The 22,856-nt window shown below is 35.7% G+C and overlaps 1 protein-coding gene across 2 annotated transcripts in view; it reads left to right on the top strand.

The window, feature by feature from the left end:
• LOC129755136 (uncharacterized) overlaps window positions 1-22,856 on the top strand; it is an 824,173-nt gene that overhangs the window by 562,935 nt on the left and 238,382 nt on the right. For both annotated transcript variants that reach the window (XM_055751488.1, XM_055751489.1), the window contains exons 10-11: window positions 7,743-7,878; window positions 16,623-16,766. In XM_055751488.1, the coding sequence (XP_055607463.1) occupies window positions 7,743-7,878; window positions 16,623-16,766 (280 nt within the window). The remainder of the gene's footprint in view (window positions 1-7,742; window positions 7,879-16,622; window positions 16,767-22,856) is intronic.

Genomic DNA, 22,856 nt, shown 5'->3' with positions numbered 1-22,856 from the left:
GCCTCATTCCATGGAGATTTTTTCAAGTAAAAATTTCAGTTAAAAAAAAATAACTCATTCAAGGCCGAAAACATTTCATCTTAAGATACTATATTAGAAGCGTAGCTTCAGCATGCTCTACTTCTTCAAATCGATATGATTTTTCCGCGAAAATATGTTATGAACCCATCATTTAGCCTTATTATTCAAAATTGTTTTTGTCGGAATCATTGATCACGATAATTTAAATTTTGAACAGCCAATGTTTCAATTATTGAACGACGACATTAGAAATTATTGTATACATTTAGGGGAATTTAAATTTTTTTTCCCAAAACTGACCTAAGAACTGTCAGTTATTATGATTGGGATGTTTGTAACAATTAAAGAAAAAAGTTATTATTTAATCATTAATCATCATCATGATCAACATATTTTTCCTTAACTAAATGAAGTGTCTCATAAACGAATTCAGAATCTGTTTTTTTTTCTTTCATGTAGATTTGTAAGTTCATCAGTTTTCAATGAATAATTTAACTCAACATTAATTCATTTTTAAACTTATAAACGATATATCACCAAAACAAGAGGCGAAAGACAAAATCTTTGTAAACATTCAAAGACAGGGCGCCAAAATCTACCAAATTGAAAATCTGGTTTTAAAATGTTAAGAAGTTTTTATAGAATTTTTTTCTTCTAATAAGTTAAAAAAAACGTTCCTTTTTTATCTTAATATTTTGTGTACATTTGTAAAGAAATTCGCCGAATTTTAAAGTATCGTGGATTGGATTTTGGTGAACGATTTTTTTCTATGATTTTTTGCCCAACAATGCACGTAAACAAAAAAAGGTAAATTGTACCTTTTGAAAATTGGTCCTTAACATAAAAGGTTAGCTAAATTCGCTTTCAACGATGGTTAAAATCTTTGATTTGTTTAAGAATCTGGTAGATCAAACTCAGTTGATTTTGGCATTAAATAAGCTTTTTTTAAGCAGAGTTTTTCATTTCTAAAAAGAAACCTATTCTATGCTCTAATCAAACAAGACTTTGAACCTTTGAATAGAATAAATCAAATTTTCAAAAAAAAAAAATCGTTTTTCGAATCAAATTTACTTGATGCAAACTTGAACCAAATCAATGATCTCAGTACAAAATTTGTCTTTAAAAAACTGCAATACATTACGGACCAAATACGAAATATCTCGTTTTTTTCGCTTGCCACAAGTATGCGACTAATTCAAATGTAATGAATCTAATAACGAAACCTCATTCTACAAAATGTAAAACATCACAGTATTCCGTTCAATAGTTTCTGAAAAATAAAATGGCAAATGTTGGTGTCTTTGATGTGTTAATAATGCTGAACAATACACTGGATTTTTCTTTAAAATTAAGTATTTTTCATAAAGAATAAATTCCATAATGAAAAACCTGTAGATGATTCTTTTTTAAATTTGAGTCTTGGAGATAAAACGAAAAACTTAAATTCTAACTTTGAATTGTGATTTTCAGCTGAATTTTGTTTACTTATTTTGTATAAAAATCGAAATCTGGAAATTGAATTGACAAGCAATCTTAACACACCAAGGACCGCAAAGAAATCTTTGACGAGAAACACCGATATTCGGCATCCTCATATCTCAGAAACCCCTGATCTAAGTTTTACAAATTAAGTTCATTTAAGTAACGGCAAACTTTGTGTTCAATTTTGTCCAATAAAGATTAACACTTGAATTCAGTCAATTCGAGTTATTTATATTTCGAAGTGTAGCACACTGTTGGCAAGTGAAAAAACGATATTTTTCGTTTGGTCCGCAATATGTTATGTTTATGATCTATTGCATTGCTCAACAATTTATGTAGATTGTAAAATTCATTTACAAGCAAAACCATTTTCTGTATTTTTAAGCTTCATCTTGAATCTGAATTCTGAACCTGATTTTAAAAATAGCGCTTTGAATTTGTATTCGAATTTTCATACGATCTGAAACTTATTTTTAAATTTTGGATTGTCATTTTGAAGCATTGATTTTTTTTAATTTTGTGTAAAAACTATGTTCAAGAATTCGAAATTTGAATATAAAACAAAAATTTTTTTTTTCATATTCGGAAAACTGTTATCAAAATATTGAAAATGCATATCATCTCGAAAAACAAGATTCAAATTTGATATGAAATGTTAAACCAAGTTTGAACCAGGATTTCAAAGCTGCTTTTCATTTCTAATTTCTTATGATAATCAACCATCCTGAACTGGATACAGAATCCAAAATTCGAAAAACTTCACGATGAATTCACTATACCGCACAGTGGTCCAATTCTCAAAAAAGCTGGCAAAAAGTCTGTTTTCATCCATTTTTGCTCTGAAACCTTTCAAAATTGTTCAATAATCATAGTTTCACAAAAAATAACATATTATTTTCATATTTTCTTTAAATTTCTTTTTTTATTGTAAGAATTAGAGAAATTTAGTTTATTTTAATATCTCAGTAAATAAACTTTTGTATTAAAATTTTCCAACAGATTGCTGCAAAATCTATCACATCCTGGAAAGGTTAATTGAATCTAAAATTATCTCAAAATAACAATACATATGAAATTAAATCAATACAGATTGACCTGACAACGCTCTTGTAACGCTCTCACTTTTTTAATTTTTCATTAATTAACGAATTAATATAGAAATTTTATGACAGATGAGAATTTTGCAACAATTTCGCCACTACTGATCAAAATTTTGAAATTAAGGTTTGTAGGCTTTTTTTTCTTAAATGATGATTTATTATATCAATGGTTGTTTTAACACAAAACACTTAATTAACATTTTAAACGAGAAATACAAACTTTTTTCTTAATATTTTCTAATTTTTTTAATTTAACATTTAATATTTATTTATAAATTTATTTCATATTTCATATTTTTAAAATGATACCATAAAAGTTTCTAACAATTTTTAAAGTTTCAACTTGTTCTCATGAATATTGAACAGCAAAAATGGTTCTATGATTTGAACAATAACACTAGTTTACAGCATTTTTGAACTCAGTAAACTGAAGGTCATTTCCAATGTGAAATCGGGCGCTGAATCCGAAAATGAAATTCAAAAAAATCTCAGTAGAACCGATTTTGAGTTTGTGGGTTCTACTTTAGAAGACATACCTGTTATTCGTCGCTACCTGACGTGATTCGCTGTCTTGCCGGAAGTGAGGTCGCTTGCGCTCCGAGGAGATCGTTGCTGAGGGTTGTTGATGCGCGTGCTCAAGGAGCGCCGATCGATTACTGACTGGCTGATTGCTGCTGACTGAAGTGACAGCTGAACGCGGGCGAATAATAGGCGAAGAGTCGGCCGACGAGGGGTTATCTGATGGCAACTGTTCAACTTCTAGCAACATTCAAGTACAGTGAAATATCGACACTCCACAGAGTTATGCTCCAAATATGAAATTTCGAAAAAATTAAAAAAGTTCTTGTACTTAGATTCAAATATCTCGGACGGCATAACAGTAATTTGAAATTTCTCTTTTGCATATGAAGGTGAATAAGTTTTCTATCGATCATCTGAACACTGTTTTTGCGTTTGACCAACAGTATTGCTGGTATTAGTGACTTTATGAGAAAAAAAATTATAAAAAACGCATTTTTTTAGAGAAAATTTTGTTTCAACGAAAGTTTTAGACTCAATGGTAGCATTTAAAAAATCTGATTTTCTTTTGCGCTTAAATGTCAATTTAAAACAAAGATTTCAAGTGGTTATTTATCAAAATCGGTTGAAAATTGAAGAAGTTATGGCTACTTCACCATAACTGTAATTTTTGCAGTTTTTAATAATTTAACGAACCGCAGTACACTTTTCTTAGTATAGGAAGAATGAAACATGATAAATCTCACTCGCTCCAAGTCAAAATTATTTATTAGCTTACCAGAAGGTCACATGCCAAGTTTCAGGAAGATCTGACCATAGGGAGGGGTTGCTTGAGTCTCAAACGTGAATAAAATTTTGAGGTATTTTGCCCGGAAGAAACGAAAAATACTGGTATTTCATCAATAACTTTTATAATCCCTAGCTGATTGTTTTTTATGGTTGATTTTCTTAAAGCCTAAGTTGAGTCAAATATTTCACCCGAAGACTGTAACTCGATTGGATTTGAAACAGAAAAGTTATTGCGACTGACTCTCTATGGCCAGATCTTCCAGAAACTTGGCATGTGACCTTCTGGTAAGCTAATAAATAATTTTGACTTGGAGCGAGTGAGATTTATCATGTTTCATTCTTCCTATACTAAGAAAAGTGTACTGCGGTTCGTTAAATTATTAAAAACTGCAAAAATTACAGTTATGGTGAAGTAGCCATAACTTCTTCAATTTTCAACCGATTTTGATAAATAACCACTTGAAATCTTTGTTTTAAATTAACATTTAAGCGCAGATTTTTTAAATGCTGCCATCGAGTCTAAAACTTTCGTTGAAACAAAATTTTCTCTAAAAAAATGCGTTTTTTATAATTTTTTTTCTCATAAAGTCACTAATATCAACAAAACTGTCTAAAACTTTCGTTGAAACAAAATTTTCTCTAAAAAAATGCGTTTTTCATAATTTTTTTTCTCATAAAGTCACTAATATCAACAAAACTGTTGGTCAAACGCAAAAACAGTGTTCAGATGATCGATAGAAAACTTATTCACCTTCAATATGCAAAAGAGGGATTTCAAATTACTGTTATGCCGTCCGAGATATTTTCATCTAAGTACAAGAATTTTTTTAATTTTTTCGAAATTTCATATTTGGAGCATAACTCAAAATCGGTTCTACTGAGATTTTTTTGAATTTCATTTTCGGATTCAGCGCCCGATTTTGTCAGTTAATCAAGTTCACGATTTTTTTAAAATTTTGTAAACTAGTGTAATCATCATTAACTAAGTCTGAAATTAAAATATTTGAAATCTGTTTTCTACGTTTGAAATCCTATTAATTGAGTTTCAAATAGGCTAAATTTGGTTTGAAGTTGGAGATTTTTGACATAACCTAAAATGTAATTTTAAAGTTTTAAAATATCTGTTTTTTTCGAAGACTCACAAATAAATACCTCTCCTTATAAAATGATAGCATTTAGAAGCAAATGGGTTGTTTTATTTGAAAATTTAACTTTTTTCTTATGTATCGGTATAGTTTAAGAGTTATTTTCATGGTCTTTCTATGATAAATTTAATTCTATGGATATTAATAAAACGGATATTTTCTATGAGAAAGCCTGTATAGAACAAACGTCTATAAACCCTATCAAATGGCTAAGTTTATATAAAAAAGAACATAGAAACAGTGGGAAAACCTAGGGAATTGCATGCAGATAAAATATCATTTGTCTTTGAGGCCAACAAAATCATAAATGTTCATAATTCTTGCCCCTAAATGTATGCAGCAACATTGTTCATCTTTTGAAAATATTTGTTTTTGAAAGAAAGCGTTAAAAAAATTTAATTGAGTTCAATCAAAAAATACTGTTAGTGATGTTTTCAGCCTTTTTTGCTAATTGGCATCAAAACAATAATTTTAAAGATGTTGAGATACGTTAAAACCATAGTGATCAAAGTTACCCCGAAACATTAAATCTGGTTTTGCATAAATTATTAGCTATAGCCACTACTGTCGTTTGAATATTCTGCTATAAATGATCATGCTTTATACTTCCTACCTCAGTAAGTATTTCAAAAAGTTTTAGTGTTACAAAAATGCAACCCCTTCCAAAATATTCGAAAATGAATTAAAAAGTGATCAATGTTCCCCCAGTTAACGGTACCCGTTATGATTTTGATGCTACAACTAATATGCCCCATCTAAGTGAATCCCGACTTTGCCTTGTGATCCATGTACCTACTTAGAACAAAACTACTATATTCGTTGTAGATCTGAAAAAAAATGTGTTTTCCTATTAAACCACATTCAAAACCACAGAACTTAACAGTGTTGCAAATAAGCGTCACTTAAATGACATATGCAATAGAAGGCAGATCAAAATGGATTAAAATAAATTGACGATAAAATGTTAGCAGAATTATTAGGGTAGAAAAATGACTGAAAATGGGTTTCATACATTTGTCTATTTTCTTTTAAAATGGTTCGTTTCAAAAATTAATGCAAAACTCAACTCTTTATAAGTCGCACTAAATACATATCGATCACATGGGCTGTTATTAAAAAAAATACCTGGAAATAGCATATACAATAATATACATATATGTTTACTTTACATGACTCAGCGTAAAACAAAAATTCAATTTTTTGTATTTTTTACTTTTGGAATGTGTCTTAAGATGGGACCAAAAAAGGATGATAGGCTGTTAAAAGGTAAAATTTATGCTTGTCACGACGAATCACAGACATTCATAAAATATTAAAGCTTTTTTAAAACAAGTGTGACACGTGTTATCAACATAAACAAAACATCAAATGTTAGGAATAAAAATTCTGAACATTTCTGTGATCTAACTATCAACCAACCTTTTAAACATTTATGATTTTAAGACCAAAGAGTTCCTTGATTCATTGCGTAAAATCAAATAAACCGTGCAAGTTTTGTTAAGAAACACGGCAAATAGGTTTGTGCTATCTCTGCAGGTTCTAGCATAACTTCGGCGATAAAAAAGACAATATGTAAAATCTGCTTAACCTTCTTAGACGGTTAGGGTCTATAAGACTCGAACTGTACCTTCTTGATGCCATATCTCAGACACGGTTGGAGCTAGATACATGAAATTTTCTGATTTTTTTTACTAAAATGGGAGCTCCACAATTTTCATTTTTAGATTCTCGAATATGGCTACCAGATTCACCAATAAATAACAAGGACAATTTGCCGGTTAGGGTCATATAGACCCGGATTACTGTTTTGCATATAATATCAATACTACTGAACCGATTTTTATAAACTGTAAAAGATTAAACATGGGTTTTTTCAACAAACATAACTCTTTTTTTTTGTTTCGATTATAGTCGTTTTACCATCTTTATGGCATTCGCGACTTTATCAACGTTGCAGTTGGCGGATCATTATTGAAAAACTATCCGGTACAACTGTATTCGATGTTTACTCTTGGGCTCGAACTCACGGACATCGGCTCAGAAGACAACAGACTTGCCAACTGAGCTATATCACAAGCCCATAAAAAAAACTCGTTTTGCTTAAGTCGTATTGAAAAACTTTTAATTTATAAGATTTAAGATAGCTTAAAAGCTCATTGTAACGCTTTTAATGCGTTGGGCAACTAAATCAATGAGCCTATAAATAAAAGTCCAAAGCTTAATACCACCAGGCCGTGCTAGCAATTAATATCTCCATTCTACATGAGTAGCTTCTCATTCAATGCATCATACATGAATTAATAGCACCTGGTCAATGTGTTGGAAATGAACATTTCAAATTCCATTCCGAAAAATTTTCTAATAAACTAGATTACCATCACCAATGACAAACGAGAAAATATTGCAGCAATTTACAACACCCTCTCGCTCTTTCTCTGTCTGCATCTATCTCTATCTCTCGCTGTGTCGATGTGGTGCTTTCGACTTGAGGCAAAAAGTAATCCCAGGAAATAATTGATTTTGTGCCCAGGTTGGCACTCTGCTGGGAAAATAAAACTTCAGACCAGGTCGTTTGTTTGTTTTCCATTATATGTTCCGCTTTTTACCCAATAATCTCGTTTCGTTTTCCGTATTCCATGATATTTTTTTTCTCTATCTCTCTCTTCCGTCTGTTTCATCCTACCAGGGGGACGTCTGGCATCGATATCGATTTGCGGCGTGTGGACATCGACCAGTGTCCGCAGAAGAACCTACCATCCGGAACACCGCAGCCGCTGAATATCTTCGCCGGCACGGACAAATGCAAACAGCGCACGACCGAGGTTGGTATACTTTGCTTTTCATTTTTTCTTTTTTTTATCATACCCGCCACTTTTTAAATGAAATTAGTTGTTGTAGATTTTATCGTGCCCGGGAGCAGAAAATGTTACCGGCACATTTAAATGGAATCAGACGACCCGAGAATGATCAAAAGACGGTAATTTTTTTCAATGCCCAGGAAAAACAAAATCAGTACCATAGATAGGAAAAGTTAAAATAAATTGACCACTTCAAAATTGAAAAGCAACAGGTGAAAATATGAAAATGATCGTCATAGTCTTAAATATAATTTTAGACAGGACTGTAGGAAGAAATCTTTCATGGGAGAGGTGGTGGTTGGTTTGTAAGAAAATTATCCAGAACATTTTCCTGGAAGATTTAACACGGTAAAGAAGTATTTAAGAGGAAAATTTCATCATCGATTTTCAAAAACCGATCATGAACATTTTGTTGATTGGCATCACAAACTGACCTATGCTAAAAAAAATATCTCAATTGGACTTGATTTGAATTCGTTTTTACCCTAAAAAACATCTCTAGGGGTAAAAAAATCAGGAAAATCGAAAAATATATTCTTCATCCGCAATGGCTTAAAAATACTTGAAATGTCGAGACTGTTCCGGAAAGTATAATCACTTTTCGAAATAATGAAAAAAAATTTGCTTAATTAATTTTTTTTGGCTCATTATTTGTGTCCTACCAAACACTGTACTCTTATTTGACGAAAATCTTAAATCATAAGCCAGACTTCGCACTTTTCCTAGGCCGAAGCATTGAGGAAACTACTCTCGAAATTACCTCCGCTGACTACTTCGGATCCCCGAGTTATTCGCAATTATCCTTGTGAGTGCGGACGTTGCTGTAGCCGCCTTCTTGCACACATACTTAACGTGGTTTTTAAAGCTGAGCCGGTCGTCAATCATCATACCCAAATATTAAAGCTCACGCTTTGATTCGATAGTGCATGATCCAACTGTAATCCTGCCTGTTTGCGGTGAAATCAGGTTTGATATAAGGGCGGCTGGAGTGCGTCCAGCTCTCTACCGCTTCTACAGCCTCTGAAGCTCTTAGAAGGACGATTTCTGCCCAATAAACCATTAAGCCCTGTTATAAGCCGTATAAAGGTCAAACAACGGCACTTCAGTTATAATTTTTTTTAATGCCTATGGGCACTGTTGGAATGAAAACGTTTAAAAGGCCGTATACTGTTTTTAAGGCGGTGCTTCAGGGCTTTCAAGCCCTGTTGATCAATTTGACATCTATAAATGACAATGACAAAGACAATGAGTTGTGAGGAAAAATAATAAAAATGTATAGATTTGAATCAATAAGAAGAAGTGCTCAAATAAATTTTTCACGATAGGATATTATAGTTTTTATTTTGTTTTGAGTTAATATAATTAAAAAGATCCATCGCGGAAAAGAAATTTGAACGACAGACGGAGAGTGGATCCAGCATCAGTTTAAACGGAGTTCTCTATGCAGCAGTATATTTTCGCGGAAAACTCCGTCAACTTTAAATTAGAACCCAGAAAGCAATTTGTGGAGGAGCCCTTGATGCAGTTTTTAGCTGTTTTTTCGTGGACAATTACTTACATACAATTACTTACAATCTGAGCATGGATATCAGGTTCTGGAACTACGTGCTGTACTGTTATGTGCTTTTGCTTTGTTCAGATGAGCAGAATTCTAACTATTAAGTGTTTAACTATTGTGAATTGAATGTGAATTTAACTATAAAGTGTTATAAAATAAAGTGTAAATAAACTGTGTTTATTATGATCAATAAAAATGTTTATTTAGAATTTGAAATTTGTATTCTCTACGATGTTTTCTTCAAATTGCTACTCACAAATTTTCATTTAAGAAAGCCCAATTTTCGCTGATTGGCACAAGAACGTAATTGGATCATCCATCAAAGTCCCCAATTAATACATATCCCTAAAATTATAAGTTCGATTCCAGTTCCTATCCAACAGCAATTGAAAAAAGCGAGTGTAAGAGAGATAGAAAGAGAACAAAGAAAAAAGAAGCTATGGAGGAAAAGGCGACAAAACATTCCTTTTTTTTTGCTGGAAATGTTTTGACAGCTTCGCATTGGCGTGTGTCGAAAGTGGGGTCAAGCCGTTAATCGGCCGAAACACACGCCAAAAAGGGTTTTTGGACAGCATTATAGTCGAATATAGAGCTTTTTGAGCTTTATAAGCTTGCTTTATATTCGACTATAAGGCTGAACTAGGGCCAATTTTTACGGCCTAATGGTTACTTGGGTGTTTAGTAACCAACTTTACTCCCTCTGGCAGGCATAATGTCAGCACCTTATCGTACGTCATATTCCACATAACCGGGCCCAGTATCGACTCTTGCGGTACTCGAGCTGTAACATCCATTTCCTGAAATCCTTCGCTCGTTATGTATTGTAGCTTGCGGTTCTGGAAATAGCTTTCCACTAATTTGCAGAGATATTTCGGTATCCTCGTTTTTATAAGCGAAGAAGCAATAGCTGCTCTGCTGACACTATTGAAGGCGTTTTGCACGTCCAATGTTACTACCGCACAAAAACGATTTCCTCCTCTCTTCTTGAGTCTGGCTTTATCAGCTGATTTCTTCCGAGTTTAACTTGTTATGTGCAGATTGATTTTATCTTCGTTCCAATCATTGCGTCAGTGCGCACAATACGAAGAGAATAGTTCTGCATTGATGTTTTCCATGCCTAGCAGGAACAAAATCAGAACAACGAAACAACAGAACGAAGCTTATCATACACGAATGCATACGAGCGTTCGTTACCCGACAAACCGAGTAAACATTAACTCGCCGTTCGCACCCTTCTTTCACTCGTTTCCCGTTCCCTTGTAGGTACCAACCACTTTTAGCCACGCCCCAATGCGTTCTCCGTATTCCGATTGATGTGCTCGGCTGCCGAACGAAAACGATTTGAATTTGAAATCTGCAGACTTGTACGCGAAGATGCCAATGTGCCTGATTTTTCGAGGCTAAGCCTGACAACCTGATAAGCCATTGAATTTGCATGATTTTTGAAAATATGTCTTATTTGACCCGATTTTTGCGAATGTGATGAAAAATGGGTGGTAAGGAACAGGAATAAGAAGTGAAAAGTGGAAATGTGGATGAATCAAAGCAATCGAACGATTCCCTTGAATTCTAATTTAAAAGAAATTGTAATCACATTTACTCTGGGGGAGAATGTAACCCGTATAGAGTAAGTTGTTACCCGAAATGTCCCGCAAACCTGCACTGCTAATGACCACCTCACTTGTGCGCCAACGACGGAGATCATCCGCCGATGTGAGACGGCGTGTTGGATGCCCAGCTAGTAAAACTTTCTCTCAGGTCGGGTCAAGCGGACGGAAAAGGATAAATACTCTTAAGCGAAACCCAAAACGCAAAGCATAGAATTTGCAATACGAGACGAACCAACCCAAAACTTACTTTGTCCAAATGAGCTTCGCTCACTAATCAAAATGCTCACAACATACCATTTTAGCTTTATATTCGGTAGCTCTCAATCAAAACATAACAGAGTATAACATAATAATCGTGATTATAACCTGAGACTGTTTACCCTGGGTTTGCAAACCATATTATAAAAGTTTGGTCGAACTAAACTGTAAATATTTCATCTAATAATGTTTGTATATCTTATAGTCTAGAGAAGATCTGACCTTATTTGTTGCCGACGTAGTCGGATTGTTGTCCACGGTTCCGTTTCGATGGTGACAATGTTTGTGGTCGAACCACAGACGAATGGCTTCAGCAACTACCGAGGCTTGGTCTGGTTGACTCAGAGCTCGGATGTGAGCTCCTACTGACCTGGCCTAATCTGTGAGCTAGATTCGGATCGCCGATCGGAGAACCCGATGGGGAATCCACGGTAGCCGTGTCTACTGGCTCAGGGCAGAGACTGGTGCCCCTACGGACGGATGACAGCATGCAATGCCGACCCGGGAGTGTCGGAAACCTTTGGCTCGGAACCCTAACGGGAGTTCCTACGGCTTGATTCGGCTGGCGAGCACAGCTTTTACGCTAGCCGGATGGCTTGCGTCTTCGACCACTAACCGACCGGGGTCCCTTGGCTCGGAGGTGGTTGCTGGTACCTCCTACGGACGTGCAAGCTGCCTGGCTGACCTTGACCACGCTATTGCCGATCACTCGGCCCAAACGTTGTTTTCTCCCACTGGCCAGACTCGGTTCTAGAGGCTGGATTCGGAACCGACTGGCCGAGACGACGGAACTGTAGAATCTACAGAAAAAAACCTTCGTGTGAAGGTTTAATCTACACACACGTGTACGATTAGGTTATGTACCACACGAAAAACGGACAAAACGGACAATGGTCTTACCTGATGATCTTCTTTTATCTAACGGATAGATCTTTTTGCTGTAGCTTTAATGTGGTATTGTTAGAGCAGTTCTAGTACAGAATGGATATCATTTAGTGTTTCGTTTTTGTTTAACAAAATTCTTATCACTCACTTTCAAACACGCTATTCCTCGCATGTACCGATGATACATTTAGCGACAGTAAATAAAGGCTGGAAATACTATAATAAATCGTTACAAACTATTCCACCATGTGGTATTTCACCGCAGCCTACCATTTGTATCGAACGGAAACGAAAACACTTAAAAGCTTCTGCGTGCACAAAACTTCAACTGCTCTCGATGAAGCCCAACGAACAAAGAGACTTGAGTCAGCTCCTCGTGGCTTTACCAATCCCTTGGATAAGCCGCCAAACTCACACAATGGATTTCGGTCGAACCTAAGAGTAAGTGGGAAAGGTAGAAAGAATGCCACAGTTGATCAAGTTGTACTAAAAGATTTATCCAAGACACCGCTCATATACACTGAGGTGATTCGAATAAACGGTGTACAGAATACTGTTACAAAATTAAAGGGAATGTTTCGATTGCTTTGATACAGTTTAATTAGTTTTAGAATTATTTAACATGTTAAAGTGAAAATGAGGAGCGATGACCAAAAAAAGGTCATTACTTTGAGCGAAATTTTCGTTACTTTAACGTAGCTTGATTTTTATTTCACTAGTTCTCTGATTTTTGAAAAAAAAAATTGCCAACCCTGCTTGTACGTTCGCTTCGCTGATGTTTCCTCCGATTGCTGTTTACTCCTGCCGAGTTTATCCGAAGCTTACTTCCTGATGCATTCCGAGTTGAACTATCGATAGCATCATGCAGTTTGAGTTTTAGGAAATAAAATCGTTCTGCAAAGAAGGACAAAGTGTCAGTATGTAGACTCGCGATTTTAACATCCCTGGTCAAAATATGACGGGTCAATCTGCTGCTTGATCATCATCAATAAACGCTTCTGAATGCATTCCTTGAAACAGTTCTGGGTGTTCATTGTTTCCGATGTGACATACGGGCCAGATATTTTGCCACACTCTGCCACGCCACTTTCTTGCCAAATTTTTCAGTAAAAATGGCCTTCTCCGTTTCGGGGATATCGTTGTCCTAGCGTACAGTGAAGTATTCTGGCCTAGGAAGAGTTTTATAGTCCAATTTCACATACGTTTCATCGTCAATTTTAATACACCCAGAACACTTGCAAGTATTGAATCATTCAGATTCCGGGCTTGGTTTGACAGAAGCGGCTTGATTTGGGTTCCTTTTAGGTTTTTAGGTTTCCATTTAGGTTCTCGGTTCATCTTCAAATGTACTATGTTCACCATATTTTTTAATAGTTGTCCGTACCGCTCCGACGCTCACATCCTCTTTTTTCGCCAATTTTCTCACAGTATAGTACAGTGTTTTTTTTTGTTATCAGTTACAGAAATGTGTAAACAAAAGGACGCAGCCAGTAGAATTCGAAAAAAAAATCTATTTAAAATGACCGTTAAAATTAAGTGTGCTTATAATTTTTGGAACAGTCTATTGTGATATTTGAAGAAAAACTAGTTAAAAGTTGATACGGGAGCTACAGGACTACAGGACTTATAGATCAAATAAAATCCCGTTCCAAACCCCATGTTAACTATTTAACTGATGTATCCGTTATCTGAAAATTATTTTTTAATACTGTGTTCCTAAATTAAAAATAATATAAAAAAAAGCATTCAAAGAAGAAAATTTGATCACGCAATAACCTGTACTAATTCTTCAATACCGTAAACTGGGGTAATATGCAACACTTTTCGAATTCAATGACTTCTAAGTTCTAATTTATGTCTTCAGATAAAGATACGGTTTATCCATCAAAAATTTTAAGGTTGATGGGACGTCAGATTGAATTAGTCAGAAAAATTATTGGTTTCTTCAGTAATTTTCCAGAAACATTCTATTTTTGCCCTATTTGGAAAAGAGGAAACTTACATCAATTGAGGATTTCATTCAAAAATCTAATCATAACGTTGGAAAATTTGTAATTTTTGATTAATTTGATATGCTATAAATGCCATAACGCATTAAAATACAAAAATTCCAAAAATAATTGTTAGTATGGTTCGCACAAAATTTTTCATTTTGCAAAACAATCATATTCTAGCATTTGGAAACGAGATTCAAAAAGTGAATCTTTGATTTGCATTTTGATGCATTTAAGCCCAGACTGAAAACTGAATTATGAAAATATTTATTTAAACAAAATTGGTCATTGTCCGAAAAATATGTTTGGATTGACAGCGTTGGTATAGGATAATAAAAGCAATTTAAGTTTGTAGGTTATATCATTAAGCCAATCCGTCATACTGGCTGAAGTTTTTACGGCATTGAAATATTTATGTATTTGTACATCTTTTGCTCGATTTTTTGAATTTTCTATGCGAAAAAATCGCTGAAAAACTATCGTGCAATGTGGGAAACAAGTCACTATTATTTCGTTTTCATCAAATTGATTTTATTACCTTCTATTAAAATAAAAATTAAATAAGTGTTGTGGTATACAAATGTTGCATCTAACCCTGCTGCTGCATGATATCCCTGACGGTAATTCAATCATGGTAGTCGGTCAGAAATACTGGAAATTTTTTTAGAACTTCATAAATTTAAAAATTTGGGTATCCATTGCTCAGTTTTCATTTTTTAGGAGCATACAAATCTTTTAAAATCCAGATTAAGATAAGAAAAATTTTGTCACTATCATAAGATAATAGCTAGTGTTCCGGCGCAGTCACAACGATCAGCGGTCCAGAAGAATTAATAACGATAAAATACGAAGACATCAATGAATTACAAACAAAATACGAAAAAATGCTATAAAATACGAATGTTAAGTGAAATAGTTATAAGGGAAGAAATATCTTGTAAATAGTACACATAAAACATGAATTTCACCGAACACAATTTCACACAACACACAACACAAAACATTGAATTGACAACACTGCACACTCACACCATATAGCTCTAAGAGTGAGAAAATTCTTGACGAAAAAGTGAATCGTGAATTCAAACAATAGCTCGTAAGTGACATGTATGTATTTATGCTTCAATAAAGATCATTTTTCAAAACCTATTCGCGCGAACGGACGTGTCTCCAACCGAAAATTTCGCTTCGCTTCTCGGCCTTTGTTCTGCTCCGCCATCGCTGGTCAAGTTGATGACCAAAGTTGTTCCTGCTGTTTCGAATCCTTCGACGCCGTTTGGGACCCAATTTCGTGGGACACTATCAACGGAATCCTGCGTCCGTACAGCTAGATTGGACTACATAATACAAATTAAAAAAAAAAACTGAATAAAAATGTTGCATCTATCCTCGTTTCTGCATGACTGTATATGTACGATTAAAAATTTGTTTTTGACTTGTTTTTCATTATCTGGGGTTTAGGTTTCTTTTGAATCCATCTCAGAGTCAAATTTGATTTTGAATTCAAAATTTCAGTGAAAAATTACATTTTGTGTGATGGTATAACTTACATAGGGGGTAAAATTCCCGCCCTGCTAACATTTTTGTAGGTAGGAACTTTTTTGTACGTTTCATATACATTATAGAATCATCGCAAAAAACTCGAGAAGCAGCATTTACCTGTCAAAGTGGAGGCAATATATTTAACATTCTATTTACTTCTGGCTTAAACGATAAAAAATATACAAATTGGACGATATTCCGCACCTTATTCGTACATCCTCAATTCATGCAAACCGTTGCCAGTGACAATGTTTGCTGCTTCTCTCATTGGACAATTCTTCCAAATGGACCATCTGATTTTCAACAATCTCGATCAATTTTTACGATCTTTTACTTATTTATAAGAATTGCGATTCACATTAAAATTGTGAACGATTTGAGCTATCATTTCTAATTCGATTTTATGTTATGTGCTGAGTTAGCCCCACTTTTTCCCCGTGTCCATGATATTAGTTGATTTTTTTTTATCTGAACCGCACTTCAGATATGCGGAAACATTTTTTTTACTTTGTAATATCGTAGTAACGAAAATTGTACAAGAATTTTTTTTTATTCAATCGCATTGACAATCATGAAAGTTAAGCCGATGAAAAAGGTACAACTCAATTTGCTCCAAGCAATTTAATGTACACATCCGTTAGTCGGTTCCACGGTATCGATTCATCCGTTGCTTTCAACTGTGATTGGAGCGCCAGTTTTTTTTTTGCAATTCCTTATCAACTAGACGGCTGCATTATTTGCATCCCTCCTCCGATGAACTGCCACTTGACGAGAGAGACAGAGATGCTAACGAAAAACAGCACTTCCAGCAGTTTATATCGCCTTTTTCATTTTATTTTCCTGCTGCCGCATCTTCTTCAGTGCACTCCGATTCCCGGGCTGGGTTTCCGGCGAGGATCCTATCGGTGTGTCTGCCGCAAGGGATTCTACTTTCCGGACACGGCCATTCAGCAGAAATGGTTCAATGGCACCACGCTGGAGGAGGAGTACGAAAAATTGATGCTGGTAAGTATTGGTACTCATATTAATCATATTTTTTCCAGCTTTTTTCCACCCTGAGAGCAGATGTAGTTTTTACTTTCCAACTGTAGCGTGTAAACTACATAAAGTGGAAAAAAAGAGTTTCGACAGATAGTGAGAGGCAACAAATGATAGCTTCTTTATGGGCAACTTTAAAGACAATTTAATCAGAGTGTTGAAATTGAAATGAAAGTTAAACTTTAGTTCTAGTTTTTTTTTCTAGAATGAATTTATTTACATGCATTGATAATTTATTCAAAAGGGGGTTGAATCTAAGTATTATGATTAAATATATTGTGAGGATAATTAATATTGAGAGTAATATATCGATTAGACTGGCCCACAACAAAAAAAATCCTTATAATCCACGCGGCACCCCCTAAATTTGTGCATTTAGGTGAAAAAATGACTTTCTGAAAGTTTCAGGTCACTTGGCAGAAGCCAGAAGCACGAGCTGGCGCAAAGGACTTGAAATTTGTATGGAGATTTTCGACAAAATGTATGAAAAATCGACATACTTTCACTCTAGGTGTCCTAAAATATGTTACCAGTATGCTAGAAAGCTCAGAATTTCAGGAATTGTAAACTCAGAAAAATACTATTAAGTTTGCCATAAGATTCTCTTATAAACTGGCGCCATAAGAAAAACCATTGAAATTTATAAGATTGTCTTATGACGCGAATGAATTCTTCAAATGAAGGCCTACTTAGTTGAGAGGTTTTTGCTTTTCATAAGAGGGTCTTATGGAAACAGAAAATGTCATGTTTGATGAGAATAACTCAAGATAATTGATATTAAAAACATTTTATTTATTTTCTAGCTTGTTTCTATCTAGTTTGTTACATCATTAGCACTAACAGCAGCACACAAACACCCGGTTCCAATTAACACATTTATTCTGCCGCATCGGATCCTTTGAGTTTTTACTTTTTCCCGGTCAATATGCTAAAACGTAAACAAAAAAAAAAGTGTTTAAATAGCATAAAATTTGATCGAATGATGAGCAGAAAAATACGGTTTTGTAAAAAAAAAACAGAAAAGTGGAAAAAGTGGCGCGTTGTGACGTCACGATTTCTTTTGCATATATTTGTTCAAATGAAACTCTATTGATTTCAAATTGTAGCGAAATAAATTCTGAACTTAGAGGTATATTTTTTATCAATGTGCGATATGAACTGTAAAATTTACATACAATATACCAAAAAATTGTTTTACTAACGTTATGGTTTGAGACCCCGCCCCCTAACAGGAAGGGGAAGGAGGTCTTCCAAACAAAAGAAACATGTTTGAATAACTCGGTAACCGATCATGCAAATGGAACCAAATTTGGCATGAAAATGTATTTAGTTACGAGAAATTTTCCTAAAGTTGTTTGGTACCCCTTCCTTCTTCCAATGGGGAAATAGGATGCGGGGAGGATGCGCACAACTCGAGAACTAATCATGCAAACGGAACCAAATTTGGCATGCGAGGGTACATGGGAAGGAAGAATATTTTAAAGATGATTTGGGATCCAGTGTGGAGGTATAAAAGGAGGAGGGGTCTCCCATACAATTTTTCGAGAACTTCGAGCACTAATCAAGTAAATGGAACCAGATTTGACATTCGGGTACGAGCAATGTTTCTATGATTGTTTGTGACTCCACCCTCTTTGATTGGGAAGATTGAAAGGGGGAAGGGGGTCTTTTATACAATTTGATGCATTATTCGATAACTTATCATGCAAATGAATCCAAATCCAAAAATTGAGAAGTTTATTTTAATACCAGAAATATTTCCAAGATGGGTGTCATACGCTTGTTTAGATAAATTCAAGAGCCCATCAAATTTTACAAGAGAAAGTTTAAGGGTATGAGAAATGATTTGTATGATTATTGAAAAACCCTTTTCACCTTCCAGTGCAGTGGGGTATAAGAGAAAGGAAATGGAGATCCGCACAATTTTTTTTTAAACTTGAGAACTTATAAAAAAAAAACCGAATTCATCCAAAAACCAAATTTGAAAGTAAAAGTATTCGAGCACGAAAAAATTTTTTTAAGAGAGATTACATACAGTGCAGAGCTGGGAATAAGGAGGTTTAATCGCATAATTTAAAAAAAATTTCATGCTAAAGCAACAGTATTTTACATGAAAGGTTTTTTAAGATTCAAGACCTCCCCTTCTTCCAGAGGAAAAAACGTGAAAAAGGAACATTTCAATAGCCCGAAAACTTATCAAGCTAATGAAGCAAAAGATATGAATTATGATGTTATTTGGTTACGAAAAATATTTTTATGTTCGTGGAGCTTGTGGACCCTCGACACATTGCAGGAGAGAAAAGAAAATAAAAACGAGCTCTTAATTTCAAATTTAAATCCATTATTGAAAAACATTTCCAGATCAAGTTTTAAAAAAAACCTTTCAGAGAATTTAATCTTCTTTGTAATCCAATAGTAATTTGTTATGTAAGCTCTCATTGTAAAGATATTGAAAATTTGTTTATAGAAAATGATATTATTAACACTCAATTTATTGATTTTTAGAAGGTGTAGCAAAGCACACCGGGTCAGCTAGCCATTTATTAATATTTGAATTGGAAACCATGTTTAACCCTTAAGAGACCATTTTAACAAATAACCTCCTCAGAAGTTCTCATATTTTAATACATGTTTACATTATTTTTTAATTTTGAATTCTAGTTTTAAATTCGAAACATCAGAGGTTTTTATGTTTATTCTTCCTCTGTTTTGCCCGCGGGTTAGTTTAGAACACATATTTCTAATGCATAATTTGAAATTGTTAAACCTAGATTGAAGGACTGCATTCAAGAGCTTAAAGCTCGAAATAATGCATCTTGAATGTGGGATCAAAATAAGGAGTGGAGAGTTCGAAGCAAAAAAATGGAAAGTTTTTACTCCAAAACCGCAGTGAGTGATACATTATTGACACCCAAACTTCATAAACCATTTTAAGTACGATGCATTCCATAATTTTCAATTTCAATTACCAATGTTGAATCAACAGCGTGAGAAACAAATCCAGCACATATTTTTTTTGAGTTTAGAAAATATAAATTTGAGCTTTAAAATCTCAATTTGAGAGTGAGGCGTTAATTCCTTAACACCGCCTCCGTTCGCACGGTTTTGGGCAAAGCAAATCCGTATTCCTGAGTTACCCAATCAATTTTGATAGCGGGAATTGCATGAAATATTTTATAAAAAATTCTTGACACCAATAACAATAACGCATAAATTGAATATTATGTTGAATAACTGTTTCTTTCTTTAACAACAATAAAAATTTATTTAAAATGAGAACAAAATTATTGGCTTCTGTTCAACGTAAACAGAATCACGAAAAAACGGATAATAAAGTTCAGCCTGTAAATACATAGTTAAATTTTTCAGACACTCCAGATGTTTCGTGTTTTTTTTTATAAAAATCTTTATTTAATAAAGCTAATTTATGTTGTAAGAAGCCAAACTCGGTTTGTGTATATTAACAATTGATTACTTAGGGGAGATGAGGGCATAACGTGCACCCTGGGCCTAATAAGCACTCTTTTTTTTCTACATAAGTACGTATTTTCTTTAAAAACAATTTATAAGTGTTGGACCCCTTGGAACTGCAATAAAGTGCACAACCCTGCGAAGTTGTAAAGGCAGAAACACAATACAGCGTCGGTCGTCGCGTCACGTCAGCGGTTAACGCTGTCGATAAGTACTAAAACGCGGACGCGACGCACCCGACGATTTTTGCATCACAATTCAGCGTCAAGAGACATCTTAGATGTCTCTTGACGCTGAATTGTGATGCAAAAATCATCGGGTGCGTCGCGTCCGCGTTTTAGTACTTATCGACAGCGTTGACCGCTGACGTGACGCGACGACCGACGCTGTATTGTGTTTCTGCCTTAACGCTTAGGCTTATTATAAATCCCGCCTGGATATCCGGTATTAAATTACTTTATGTATTGCGCGCCAAGCGACTACTCTAGTTTTTACGCCGATCTTAGAATAAACGTTGTTATTAGTAATTTGCGTCTTTTATGTCACGCTATTCGACTTCTGAGATCTACAACATTTTGGCGACGAGGAGTGTGAATTGAATCCTACTTTCATTGATAATTCACCAATAATAACATTCCGTACTAAACGATGGATGAGGAATTCAAGAAAATGTTCGTCACCCTGATGGACACCCAGCAAAAACTCCTCACCGAGCTGACATTGTCGCGGAATGCGACGGCTTCAGCAGCAACAATCACCCCTGTCGGATGACCTGTGACCACCGATGCCAGGATGGAATCTTTGGCCAAATCCATCACAGAATTCCACTTTGATCCGGAGTCTAACCTCACTTTCGATAATTTGTTTAGCCGTCATGAAGATGCATTTCGGGTCAATGCAGCAAGCTTGGACGATGCAGCTAAAGTTCGTTTGTTGCTCCGTAAACTGAGCGACAAAACCCACACGGAGTGAGTATACAAATCACATATTGCCCAGGCTACCACGGGAGTGTAATTTCGACGACACAGTGAAAAAACTCATGGAGTTATTCGGCGCACATACATCAACTTTTTGCAAGCGATATCGCTGTCTCACGCTCAGCAAAAGTGCATCTGATGACTTCCTAGCCTATTCAGGTAAAGTTAATCGCTTCTGTGAAGATTTCGGTGTAGCGGCTTGTTCGATTGATGACTTCAAGTGCCTCATATTTGTTTGTGGCCTCACGCTAAGCAAGACGCCGAAATACGAACATCACTGCTGGCTAAACTGGAAGGTAGTAAAAAGATGACGTTGTCTGACCTTACTGCCGAGTGCCATCGGATTCTCAGTCTCCGGAGAGACACCTCGATCCTGGAAAACCCCACCAAGTTGTCCCCGAGCGAGAGTGTTTCGGTGAACGCAATCACTCACAAGGCTGACAGCTCCAAGAAAATGAACACCTTCAAGCACTCATCGAAAGCCCCATCATCACAACCAAAACAAACAACCATTCAAAAACAGTTGTGATAAGCCCAGGACACCGTGCTGGAAATGTGGACAAATGAATTTTGTCCGTGAGTGTTCGTACCAGGATCATCGCTGCAAGGACTGCCAACAAGTCGGTCACAAGGAGGGGTACTGCCAGTGTGTGTCGTCCAATCCTGGTAAGAAAAGGAGGTTGAGACAGCCCCCAGTGCAAACCAAAGGCATCTACTCCGTCAAGCATGTTGCTGTTCATCATCGAAGGGAGTATGTATCAGTGGTCATCAATAACGTCCCACTGGAGCTCCAGTTAGACTGCGCTTCCGACATCACCGTCATCTCGGAGGCTAGCTGGAATCGCATAAGACGTCCTACCAAGAAACCACCATCGCAGCATGCTCGTACAGCTTCGGGGCATCCCCTGGACTTAGTGGCAGAAATCGATTGCGACGTTTCGCTCAGAGGAGTTCAACGCTCAGGTAAATTGTTTGTTACCAATATTCACGGTCTCGATCTTTTAGGCCTCGACTTCATCGAACTCTTCAACTTGTGGGACGTCCCCCTGAGCATGGTTTGCCACCGCATAAGTTCATCGCAGGAGGACGTGCAGAGTTTGCGTGTATCGTTTCCGAATCTGTTCACCGATTCTTTGGGTTGCTGTAATAAAACAGAAGCAAAGCTGTACCTCATGCCAGACGTTCAGCCAGTTTTTCGAGCCAAAAGACCTGTGCCGTTTGCCGCATTGCAGTCGATCGAGCTCGAGCTAAATCGCCTAGAGTCGTTGGGCATCATCTCGCCTGTGGAGTTTTCGGATTGGGCTGCACCTATAGTCGCAGTTAGGAAGAAGTCGATCAATGGCGAGCCGTGCAAAATACGTGTGTGTGCAGACAAAATATTCCACCGGTCTGAACAGTGCCATTCAGCCCAACCATCATTCGCTGCCACTTCCTGAAGAAATTTTCGCCAAGCTTTCGGGGAGCAATATTTTTTCGCACATTGACCTGTCGAACGCCTACCTGCAGGTACCTGTGGAGAAGGAATCGCGATAATTTCTCACCATCAACACACATCTTGGCCTTTTTGAATTTAATCGTTTGCCACCGGGTGTGAAGTCAGCTCCTGGGA

The sequence above is a fragment of the Uranotaenia lowii genome, chromosome 3 (genome assembly GCF_029784155.1).
Source record: "Uranotaenia lowii strain MFRU-FL chromosome 3, ASM2978415v1, whole genome shotgun sequence".
NCBI classification, from domain to species: Eukaryota; Metazoa; Arthropoda; class Insecta; order Diptera; family Culicidae; genus Uranotaenia; species Uranotaenia lowii.
The sequence above is the reverse complement of the archived record's forward strand: the minus strand, read 5'-3'. Positions and strand labels throughout refer to the sequence as shown.